At 43.7% G+C, this 12,526-nt stretch overlaps 1 protein-coding gene across 1 annotated transcript; it reads right to left on the bottom strand.

The window, feature by feature from the left end:
• Positions 1 to 665: 665 nt before the first annotated feature.
• Positions 666 to 7,819, bottom strand: LOC144682232 (CKLF-like MARVEL transmembrane domain-containing protein 3). Its single transcript, XM_078544660.1, has 5 exons — positions 7,572 to 7,819; positions 5,546 to 5,701; positions 4,166 to 4,258; positions 3,932 to 4,055; positions 666 to 813 (listed from the first exon to the last, which is right to left on the bottom strand). Exons 1-5 carry the CDS (start codon positions 7,686 to 7,688, stop codon positions 779 to 781), a joined length of 525 nt encoding a protein of 174 aa, XP_078400786.1. The 5' UTR covers positions 7,689 to 7,819; the 3' UTR covers positions 666 to 778.
• Between the last annotated feature and the right edge of the window lie 4,707 nt (positions 7,820 to 12,526).

The following is a 12,526-nucleotide window of genomic DNA, read 5'->3' as shown; positions in this document are numbered from 1 at the left end:
GGAATGGGGCACCTCGTCTCTCCATTAGGCACGTTACAACATTCCATAGTAAATACTGAGTTCAATAATTCCACATGATAACCCCTGTCCCCATTTTCTCAGGCAGTGGCTGTTAGTAATAATTCTGCTTTTCCCATTTATAGCTCCCCTACACTAACCTTTTTCTTCCTCCACTTGTCCCGTTCCCAACTCCTTTGCCTTGCACCATCTTCCATTTTGTCCTTTAACCTGGGCTGCTTTCCACTCTATCACAGACCTTTCCCTGGGTCTTTCCCCCCTTCCCCCATCTCTGCATTTGCATAAAACCTGTGACATCTCTAATGTGTTCCTGTTCTGATGAAAGGTCATCGACCTGTAACATTAACTGTTTTACTCTCTCCACAGACGCTGCCTGACCTGCTGAGTATTTCCAGCATTTTCTGTTTTTTATATTTCAGATTTCCAGCATCTGCAGTATTTTTCCTTTTGGGTTATATCTCTGGCGTCGAGTTCAGGGTGGGTGGGAGCTCTCTCTCTTGCTCACTCTCTCGCTCGCTCTCTCGCTCGCTCTCTCTCTCTCTCGCTCTCTCTCGCTCGCTCTCTCTCTCGCTCTCTCTCGCTCTCTCTCTCGCTCTCCCCATCTCTTGTTTCACGAAGAAGTGTTTGGATTACATCACAAGCGTCAATACAGGTCAGTGCAAATGTGCTTTAAACTTAATACAAAGAAATGAATCACAAAGGGGTGGGTGACCAGCAGAAAAGCACAATGTAAAATTCTTCATCTTCTTTACACACTGTTTCAATCAGAATCTGAGTCTGCCAATTCCTCTTCACCTTGAGAGACAGGGAGAGAAACAATGGATAGGAACATTAAGGAAAATACTTCATTCATCCTATGTTGTATTAGCTTGGCTCAGTCAGTCTCACACTGAATTAGAAAATTGTAGGTTCAAGTCCAACTCCAGAGACTTGAGCACAAAATCTACAGTAAGGCATCTCAGTGCAGTACTGAGGTAGCCCTGCACTGTCAGGGGTTCCGTCATTCTGTTGAGATGTTAAAGCAATGCATCTACATCTATCCTTTCAGAACTCTCCTGCTTTTTCTTGAAATAGTACTGCGGGCTCTCTTACCTCTGCTTGAAGGCAGTCAGGGCTTCGGTTTAATGTCTCACCCTGATAGACAGCACATCTGGCAGTGCAGCACTCCCTCAGCACTGGATTATGTACTCAGGTCTCTGGCGCAGTCTGTGACTGAATCCAACATAACCTGGACAATGTTCAGGCTTGGACTGACATGTGACGCAAATGTTATTTGCCACTTAAGTGCCAGTTAATGACCATTCCCAACGAGAGAATCTAACCATCTTCCAATGCTGATCAACAGCATCACTATCATTGGATCCCCTATCATCACCACCGTAGGTGTGACTAGTGACCAGAAACTGAACTGGACTAGCCATATAAATACTGTGGCTACAAGAGCAGGTCAGAGGTTGGGAATCCTGCGACAAGTAACTCACCTCCTGACTCCCCAAAGCCGGTCCATCATCTACAAGGCACAAGTCAGGAGTGTGATGGAATACTCCCCACTTGCCTGGATGCAGCTCCAACAACACTCAAGAAGCTTGACACCATCCAGGACAAAGCAGCCCGCTTGATTGGCACCCCATCCACAAACATTCACTCCCTCCACCACCGGTAACGCACGGCGGCAGCAGCAGTGTGTACCATCTACAAGATGCACTGCAACAACTCGTCCAGCATCCTTCGATAGCACTTTCCAAACCTGCGGCCAATTCAGTATTTCCTGGTTACTATTACTGATTCTAGCTTTTTATTCCAGATTTATTGAATGAATTGAATTCAAATTCATCAATTGCCATGGTGGAATTTGAACTTGTGTTTCCTGATCATTAGTCCAGGTGAGAAAGCAAGTTGTGAGGAGGATACAAAGAGTCTGCCGAAGAATATAGATAGGTTCAGTGAGTGGACAAAAGTTTGGCAGGTGGATTATAACGTGTGAAAATATGAGGCTATCTACTTTGGTAAGAACAATAGAAACGCAGAATATTATTTAAATGGAGAGAGACTGCAGAATGCTGCGGTGCAGAGGGATCTGGGTGTCCTCCTACATGAATCACAAAAGGTTAGGATGCAGGTACGGCAAATAACTAGGAGGGCAAATGGAATGTTGGCCTTTATTGCAAGGGAGATGGAGTATAAAAGCAGGGAATAAAAACAGGAAATGCTGGAAAAACTCAGCAGGTCTGACAGCGTTTGTGAAGAGAGAAACAGAGTTAACGTTTCGAGTCCGTATGCCCTTTCAGACTACGAAGAAGGGTCATATGGACTCGAAACGTTAACTCTGTTTCTCTCTCCTCAGATGCTGTCAGACCTGCTGAGTTTTTCCAGCATTTTCTGTTTTTATTTCACAATTCCAGCATCTGCAGTATTTTGCTTTTATAGAAGTAGGGAAGTCTTGTTACAACTGTACAAGACGTTGGTGAGGCCACACCTGGAAAACAGCAGAAAGTTTTGGTCTCCATATTTAGGAAGGGATATACTTACATTGGAAGCAGTTCCCTAGGCTTATTCCTGGGATGAAGGTGTTGTCTTATGAGGAATGGTTGAGCAGATTGGGCCTGTACTCATTGGCATCTAGAAGAATTTACAGGTGATCTTATTATAACACAAGATTCTGAGGGGGCTTGACAGGGTCGATGCTGAGAGGATGTTTCCCCTCGTGGGGTAATCCAGAACTAAGGGGCATAGTTTCAAAATAAGGGGTCTTCTGTTTAAGACAGAGAAATTTCTTCTCTCAGAGGGTCATGAGTTTTTGGAATTCTCTTTCCCGGAGAGCAATGCAGCCTGGGCCATTGAATATATGCAAGACTGAGTTAGACAGATTTTTGAACTATAGGGAAATCAAGGGTGATGAGGAACAGGCATGAAAATGGCGATGAGGTCAAAGTCAGATCAGCCATGATCTTAATGAATGGCGGAGCAGACTTGAGGGGCCAAATGGCCTACTCCTGATCCTATTTCTTGTGTTCTTATGGTTTACTAGTCCAGAGACACAACTGCTAGGCTAGCGACCCCAAAACTGTTTTAAATATACCAGATATAATGCCTGTGATCTCTGTTGTTGGGAGAGGAAGGTTCATTGATGGATTTGTGCATCTTCCTGATCTGTATAGAAACCAGGAAGGTTGCAGGTCTGGGTCCCTGTCTGTGCAAAGTTAGTTAACTAATTGAGGCTTTATAATTAATCTCATCCCTTTGGAGCTAAGGAGAAGATAACCAGCCATGACCCCTGCTCTAGATCACTGACCAGGGCATATGAGAACAGCATCAGGATAAGATACAATGGCCTTTGTGGTTGAATATGCCAAGAATTTTCATCTTATAGATTCATCATCCTTCCCTCCATACGACTGTCCACTTGTGAAGGTTACCAGAGGGCAGAACCTAACTCATAAAGTCCTGCTCACTCATTACCCCCTGTGCTCACTGACCTACACTGGCTCCCCAGTCTGACAATGTCTCGATCTTAAAATTCTCATTTTCAAATCCCTCCGTGGCCTTGACCCCTCAATATCTCCCTAACTTCTTCGAGCTCCACAATCCTTGGAGATATCTGCACTCCTCCAATTCTGGCCTCTTGGATGTCCCCAGTTCTAATCACCTCTCCGTTGGCAGCCAAGCCTTCCTCAAAGGCCCCTCTGCCTCGCTCTTGCCCTCTAAAATGCTCCTTAAAATTGACCTCTTTGACCAAGCTTTTGGACCATCTAACTTTTGTGGCTTGGTGTCGATTTCTGTTTGATGATTGCTCCTGTGAAGAGCCTTGGGCTGGTTTACTATGTTAAAGGTGTTCGATCAATAGAAGTTGTCGAGTTGTATTGTGAGGTGGGAGGGGTAGCGATGAGGAGGTGCATTTGGTTTCTCTCCTTACCTGTGGATTTTTTGATAGTTGCGGTGTGGGTGGGGAGATCCTGGGGGTTTATGAGGCTGATCAGGTGGTTGCTGATGTAATAGAAATCGAAAGCAAAGACAACTGTGGCCACGAAACCAAAGACCTTTTTTTTAAAAGAAGGAATACAGTAAAATTATTGATTTTGAGATGGCAGCAGGTGAAAGTAGAATCTGATCCAAACATGGCCTTAACTCGTGGTGCGGGGTTACTCACTCCGGCTGTTTTCGAAGATGCTGCACTCTTTGTAATGGCGTAAATCGAGATTGCGAAGAAAATAACAGCAGCAGTTACACATCGCAGGAAATCCTGGAGGGTTTTTCAAAATAAAATAATTGGTATGTGTTAAAGGAAATTGCACATTAAAACAGAGTTAACAAGACTTGTCAGATAAACCCAGTGCAGTGGTTTAGTGCCAGGAAGTAAAGTGTGAGTCACAGGCAGTGCATGTAAAGATGATGCAAGGAATCTGAAGTGACTGTTACGTTAAAGATGGAACCTATATTTCTACGGCGCTTTTCACAACCTCGGGGTGTTCCAAAGAATGTTACAGCCAACGAAGTACTTTTTGAAGTGTAGTCCCTGTCGTAATGTAGTAAACTCAAAAGCCAGTTTGGGCACAGCAAGCTCCCACAAACAGCAATGTTATAATGACCAGATAATCTGTTTTTAGCTGTTGGTAAAGGGATAAATATTGGTCTGGACACCAGGGCAAACTCCCCTGCTCTTCCAAACAGTGCCATGGAATCTTTCATGTCCACTTGAGAGTTCAAACAGGGCTTTGGTTTTAACATGCCTCCGAAAGACAGTACCTCCAACAGTGCTGCACTGCCTCAGTACCAGTGTCAGCCTAAATCATGTGCACATGTCTCTGGATTTGGAACCTGAATCCATTGACCAGGCTGGGTGCGGGAGGTAAATCGCTGTGGTACTTGTCGATCACACAGCATGAACAGCTTTGCTGGAGCAGAGGAAATGAAGAATTTCAGATATATCCTTTCGAAATTCTTGGAGATTAAGGGATGATCTAATTCAGGTGTTTAAGAGGGTCAAATGATTCGATCGGGTCGATAGAGAGAAACTATTGCCTCTGATGGGGGCAGTCCAGACTAAGGCAACAGAGCCTTAAAATTCGAGCCAGGCCGTTCAGGGGGTGATGTCAGGAAGCATTTCTTCATACAAAGGGGAGTGAGAATCTGGAACTCTCTTCCCCCAAAAAGCTGATGAGGTTGGGGGTCAATTGAAAATTTCAAAACTGAGCCTGTCGGATTTGTGTTAGGTGGGGACTTCAAGGGTTATAAAACCAAGGTGGGTAAATGGAGTTTAAGAGGCATGTCAGTCATGATTTCACTGATTGTCAGTATAGGTTTGAGGAGCTGAATGGCCTCCTCTTCTGTCCCTATTCTGTGCCCAAGAGTAAGGCTCTTTGAACCTACAGACGTAGGACTTGGAAATGAGGGTAGTACTGCCTGAGCCAAGCTGGCATGTTTCACTTGCCCCAGAGTACAGGGTTCAGATGCTAACTGTGCCACTGCCTAACACCACCTGTCACTGACCAATGCTACATATCTAGGGAGCGTGAGAGGTGCTACTTACGATCAAAGGGCCGTGGAAGCCTGGCAAATGGTCGATGTACTTTGTCACGTACACGTAATAGGCGCAAAGGGCCAGCAGGAACTCGATGAGTGGAGCGGCCATGAAAGCTGCCATGGATGATGCCAGATAGCAAATGAAAATGATGAAGGACAAAACCTGAAGTGAGAGGAAGAGGAATGTGACTGGCTGAGGCTGTACAGGTAGCAGGTTACTGACGTGCATCTGAAATTGGTCAGCGACCATTGTCCTTAGAGCTGTCAATCAAAATCCCTACCCTCCCCACCCCCCACATTGGGCCTGATTACTTATAGGATCTGACAGCACAGAAAGAGACCATTTGGCCTGTTATGGCTGTGCTGGCTCTTTGAAAGGGCTATCCAATTATTCCCACTCCCTTTCTCAATATAGCCTTGCAATCGTTTTCCTTATCAAGTATTTCTCCAATTCACTTTCGAAAGTTATTACTGAATCTGCTTCCGTCGCCCTTTCAGACAGAGAATTCCAGATTGTAACAATTCGCTAGGTAAAAAAAATTCTCATCCCCCCTTCTGGCTCTTTTGCCAATTATCTTCAATCTGTCCCCTCAGGCTGCTGAACCTCCTGCATGTGGAAACGGTTTCTCCTCAATAATGCATATAATTTTGAACCTTCCTAGTAAATCTATTCTTAACCTTCTCTGCTCTAAGGAGAACAATCCCTCCATACCCTGTTTGTAATATGAAGATATCTGTCGGCAGCATTCTAAAGTTTGGATTAGCCAATGTTCTATCCAAGTTTGACATGACTTCTCTGCTTCTCAATTCCGATTCTTTGGAAATTGATTTTGCGCTCTGTTTCTGGTCTTTGTCACTGCTTTTAGTGATTTGTATATTACTGAAAAGAGAGCCAGGTCGCTGAAGCTTTTCATCTTGCACTCATCAGGAAAAACACAAGAATGCCAAATTTCAAACAATCGCAACAATTTATACTACAGGAGAAAAGGGTGCTGCCAAGATGGCTCTGATTGGCTGAGGTGTTGCCATGGAGAAAGCAGTGGGGAACTATAGGCTCTCCAAGCTCCTGGGTAATTCAAAAAAGGCACAAGGCTTCAACATATTCCTTTTGTTGGCAGAGAACGGGTCCCTGTGTATGAATGCGTGTTGCTTCTAACAAGTGTAAATGAGTCACGTTCGACCGATTATCTTAAACTGGTTGTTAGTGTAGCTATTGGCACACTTAGGATTGTTCAGCAAGTGCTGCCCAATCACAGAATCAACATCTAACAATAGATGTTTTGTTTTGGGTTGTGTAAGCGTGGGCTGGTTGAGTACTCTGCCTATTAAAACCAACTGCAGAAACTTGCTGTTTGATTCAATCAGCCAATCACAAGGGTGTATGACCCATGTACCTGGCATCGCACTGGTACTTTTCTCCTGTTGTACAAATTGTTGTGATTGTTTGACATTTGACATTCTTGTATTTGTCCTGATGAGTGCAAGACTAAAAGCTCTGGCGACATGTATCTCTTTCCAGCAGTGTTCAAATTCTGTACCCACACGCCCCCTGCTTTGCATCTCTCCTCTGGCTGATTTGAAATGGGACACTGCTTTGGTTTTTGGTGGGGGCGGGGTTTGCAGTGGGAAAGAAGGTTTTGGTGCTGCTATTGTCTCTGTTCCCCAGCGGGCAGAAAAGGGAACAATCCGTGAGCGTTCCTGCCCAGGGTTGTGATGCCCTCTGTAGCCCAACAGCCTGACAAGAGCGACCCGTGCATGGTCACACGTCAGGAAGGGCATTTTAGCAAGTTAAGAGGGAAACAGACCTCTGCTGTGGCCAGAACCCAAGCGATGCCAACACACGTCCCTTGTTTCAATGCTGTCAATTGAAATTCTCCCTTGCCAAAATAAACTGCCCTGTCTATTTGTTTGGACACGGTCAGTGAACATGTAATTAGCAGCAGCGCCGGGCAGAAATAATGGGGGCGAGCTGTTAACTGAGAGGAGGATGCGGGTTTTAGCCATTGCACACACAAACACACACACACACTCACCAGTTCAGCCGCCAGCAGCAGCCCCTTCCGAGAAGTTAAGAATGTCCTGTCGGGGATCAGAGCACTCAGTCCCGGCGAGGACGAGGGAGCAGCATCCGACAGTTCTGTGTCCCCCATAGCAGCACCAGATCAGGGGAGGGAGGGAGGGAGGGAGGAGGAGGAAGTGCGGGTTGTGGTAAAGGAAATTAAGTTTTCGGGGGCTTTTGTCTTTTAGAGAAATTTAAGCACTTTTTTTTTATATAAGGGGGCGCTTCAGCGGGAAACGGAAATCGTAGGTTTGCGGAAACTTGGGATCCTCCAATCTGAGACCCTGGGGCGATTGGAAGGAGAGAAGGCAGAATCAGCGGGACAGACAGGAAATACATATAAAAAAAACCTTAACAATGATTGAGATTGGTTGGATAATCGCCTTTAAACTTTGCACCAAAAAATGCAAAAAAAGTTAGTAAAACTTTGCAACAAAGCCTTTGTCAAAAAAATGTGCAAAAAAGATTTGCAAATAACTGCAAAAAATGTAAAAAGTTATGAAAAACTTCGCCTTTCCAAACAATTGCAAAAAAGAGAACTTAGTATAAAACTTGGTAAAAAAAAAGTCGTTATTAAAAAATTTCAAAAATGTTCATGATAAACTTTGTAAATAACTTTGCAATAAAAGTATTAAGAACTTCACAAAGTTTAATTTCCAAATTCAACTGCAACGTCTCGGCTGCAAAATGTCATTCTGAACGCCAAGTGTTTCATATGAAACTGTAACAGCTGCAGACTTTTAATCCTCACCCAACCTTCTCGGCAGGTTTGGTGACTTTGGTGGGGAGATAATGTGTGAACCCAGTTTAGTTGCTACTTCCTTCCACTTGGCTCTGATTAGCTCCGAAAGGCTACAGCAGCGGGTCCATCGCTCTTTTATTTCCTGTGACACTTCTACAACTGTTTAACAATCTGCTATCAAATCATACAAAGCAAGAGCGAGTTATTGATAAATACGACAGCAACCCCAAGTGCCAGAGATCTTTCACCTGCACTTACGCCAGAGCGGCACTTCCTCAGTACTGCACTGGCAACGTACACCTGGATTATGCGCTCAGGTATCTGTTAATCTATATATAAACCACCCCGAACCCCTCGATTAGATTCCAGTCTGTAACTCACTCCCGGGTATCTGTTATTCTATATATAAACCACCCAAACCCCTCGATTAGATTCCAGTCTGTAACTCACTCCCGGGTATCTGTTATTCTATATATAAAACACACCGAACCCCTCGATTAGATTCCAGTCTGTAACTCACTCCCGGGTATCTGTTATTCTATATATAAACCACCCCGAACCCCTCGATTAGATTCCAGTCTGTAACTCACCACCGGGTATCTGTTATTCTATATATAAACCACCCGAATCCCTCAACTAGATTCCAGTCTGTAACTCTCTCCCGGGTATCTGTTATTCTATATATAAACCACCCGAACCCCTCGATTAGATTCCAGTCTGTAACTCACTCCCGGGTATCTGTTATTCTATATATAAACCACCCGAACCCCTCGATTAGATTCCAGTCTGTAACTCACTCCCAGGTATCTGTTATTTTAAAAATAAACCACCCCGAACCCCTCGATTAGATTCCAGTCTGTAACTCACTCCCGGGTATCTGTTATTCTATATATAAACCACCCCAAACCCCTCGATTAGATTCCAGTCTGTAACTCACTCCCGGGTGTCTGTTATTCTATATATAAACCACCCCGAACCCCTCGATTAGATTCCAGTCTGTAACTCACTCCCGGGTATCTGTTATTCTATATATAAACCACCCCGAACCCCTCGATTAGATTCCAGTCTGTAACTCACTCCCGGGTATCTGTTTTCTATATATAAACCCCCTGAACCCCTCGATTAGATTCCAGTCTGTAACACACTCCCGGGTATCTGTTATTGTAAATATAAATCACCCTAAACCCCTTGTTTAAATTCCAGCCTGTATCTCGCTGTACTGTTTTTATATTCTATCAGTTCCCCAGTTGCACAGCCTGTCCGCTCGTTCTCCATGTTTACACCAGAAGGAAATGGGATGCTCTATCATCTAAGTCATTGATGTAAATTGTAAGAAGTTGAGGCCCCAGCACAGACCCCTTTGGGACTCCACTTGTCACATCCTGCCAATCAGAAAAAGACCCATTTATGAATGCTCTCTGTTTCCTGCCAGCCAGCCAATCTCCTATCCATGCTAATATGTTACCCCGTACACCATGAGTTTTTATTTTCTGCAATAATCTTTGACATGGCACCTTATCAAATGCCTTCCGGAAATACAAGTACAGAACATCCACAGACTCCTCTTTATCCACAGTGCATGTTACTCCTCCAAAGAACTCCAATAAATTGGTTAAACATGATTTTCCTTTCACAAAAACATGCTGACTCTCCCCAATTACCTTGAGTTTCTCTAACCACCTATCTATAACCTCCTTAATGATCAACTCTCACACCTTCCCCATGACAGACATCAAGCTAACTGGCCTATAGCTTCCTGTTTTCTGCCTCCCTCCCTTCTTGAACAGAGGGGTTATATTTGCTACTTTCCAGTCTGACGGAACCTTTCCAGAATCTAGTGAATTTTGGAAAATTAACACCAAAGCATCTACTACTTCATTAGCCACCTCTTTTTAAGACCTTAGGATGAAGTCCACTGGGACCTGGAGACTTGCCAGACTGCAGCTCCATCAGCTTGCTCAGTATCACTTCCCTAGTGATTGTAATTTCACCAAGTTCCCTGCTCCCTTCCACTTCCTGATTTACAGCTATTACTGGAATGTTTTTTGTATCTTCAATGGAGACAGAAGCACAATATTTGTTCATTTCATCTGCCATTTCCTTATTATCTACCATCAGCTCCCCATTGTCACTGCCTAGAGGACCAACACTCATGTTACTTACTCTTTTCCTTTTTAAATACCTGTAGAAACTCTTGCTATCCGTTTTTACACTTCTCGCTAGCTTCCTCTCATACTCTAATTTCTTTCTCCTGATTAACCTTGTTGTCATTTTCTGCCATTTTTCATATTCTTCAGTCACCTGACCTGCCAGTCATCTTTGCGCAGTTATGTGCTTTTTCCTTCAATTTGACGCTTTCCCTAACTTCTTTAGTTAACCACGGATGGTGGGTCCTCCCCTTAGAATTTTTCTTTATAGTAGGAATATAATTATTCTGTGTATTCTGAAATATCCCCTTAAATGTCTGCCATTGCTCTATTGATCCATTCTCTAGCCTAGTATCCCAGTTCACTTCAACTAACTCAGCTTTCATGCCCACATTGTTTTAAATACTAGTCTTAGACCCACTCTTCTCTCAAACGGAATGTAAAAAATCAATGATATTGTGGTCGCTGCTACCTTTACTCTGAGGTCATTAATTAATCCTGTCATGTTACACAATAGCAAGTCAAAGATAACCTGCTCTCTGGTTGGTTCCAGAATGTGTTGCTGTCAGAAACGATCTTGAAAGCATTCTATGAACTCTTCATGCAGGCTACTACTGCCAATCAGATTTTTCCAGTTTATATGTAGATATGCCATCCCTTTATCACAAGCACTCAATAGTTTCTCTTGTATACTTTGTCCTACATTTGGTTACTGTTAGGGGACCTGTAGACCACTCCCACTAGTGACTTCTTTCCCCTATTATTCCTCATCTCTATCCAAACTGATTCTACATCCTGATCTCCTGAACCAATGTCATCTCTAACTATTGCACCAAGGCCATCCTTGATTAACAGTGCTACCCCTCCACCTTTATCTATCTTTCTATTCTTCTTGAGTATCATATACCCCTCAATATTCAGGACCCAATCCTTATCATCCTGCAGTCATGTCTCCATAATGGCTATCAGATAATATTTATTTACTTCAATGTGTGCTATCAATTCACTTACTTTGTTATGAATGCTCTGCACATTCGGATATAGAGCCCTTAGTTTTGTCATTTTGTTATTTTTGTAACATCTAGTCTTGACTGTTGATGTATTCTTAGTTTTTATCTTTCTGTCCCTTCCTGCCATTCTCTGAACTTCATTTCCCATATTCCTATTTTGCTATCCTGCCTTGACCCCCCACCCTTTGATTAGCTGTACCTACCCAAGCTTAACCCCTCACCCCCTTTCTTAAGTTTAAAGCCCTTATTTATCACCTTCAATTTACAGATCCACACAATATAAACATGCACCTCCAAGCCCCACCAAACAGTTTCAGTCTGCTCCTATATATAGGAGCACAAGTGGATCCCTACTTAATACCCACCAGCTGAATACAATTAAATGTCTAATTAAAATATAATTAACATTGGGGAGGGTTTGGTCTGCTGTGAAACTTCCCCCAATACGGGTAAGTGCGCGAGTGAATTGAGGAAAACTGGGCACCAATGCTTTTAGGGAGCAAGAATTCAAACGGAAATAGTGTAGGAGCAACATTGACTGAATGGGGATCTGAATGGCTGTGTTGTTAACAGATGGTGTTCATCTGCATGTATCCACGTCAGGCCTCTTTGATTACTAGTCTTAGTGGAGAATAAAAAGCTGTTAACCCGTTGTATGAGTCCAAAAGCCTCTTAACTTTTATTTATTTGTTCACAGGATGTGGGCATCGTTGGCTAGGCCAGCGTTTATTGCCCATCCCTAATTGCCCTTGAGAAGGTTGTGATGACCCTCCTTACCTAAGAAAGGATATACTGGCCATAGAGGGAGTATAATGAAGGTTCACCAGGCTAACCCCTGGGGTGGCAGGATTGCCCTTTAAGGAGCGATTGAGGAGACTGGGTGTGTATTCTCTAGAGTTTTGAAGAATGAGGGGTGATCTCATTGAAGTGTACAACATTCTTACAGGGCTCGACAGGGTAGATGCAGGAAGGATGTTTCCCCAGGGAGGGAGTTCCAAGACTTTGACCTAGTGACAGTGAAGGAACGGCT

Source organism: Cetorhinus maximus, chromosome 6, assembly GCF_964194155.1.
Source record: "Cetorhinus maximus chromosome 6, sCetMax3.hap1.1, whole genome shotgun sequence".
Taxonomy (NCBI): domain Eukaryota; kingdom Metazoa; phylum Chordata; class Chondrichthyes; order Lamniformes; family Cetorhinidae; genus Cetorhinus; species Cetorhinus maximus.
The sequence above is the reverse complement of the archived record's forward strand: the minus strand, read 5'-3'. Positions and strand labels throughout refer to the sequence as shown.

What these genes read in the sequence shown, in the direction of transcription:
- LOC144682232 (XM_078544660.1), bottom strand. Translation starts at nt 7,688, where the DNA reads ATGGGGGACACAGAACTGTCGGATGCTGCTCCCTCGTCCTCGCCGGGA. An exon ending in TGCTGCTGGCGGCTGAACTG is followed by an intron (nt 5,702 to 7,571) that starts GTGAGTGTGTGT and finishes CTCTCACTTCAG; the next exon opens with GTTTTGTCCTTCATCATTTT. An exon ending in CATCTTCGAAAACAGCCGGA is followed by an intron (nt 4,056 to 4,165) that starts GTGAGTAACCCC and finishes TTTAAAAAAAAG; the next exon opens with GTCTTTGGTTTCGTGGCCAC.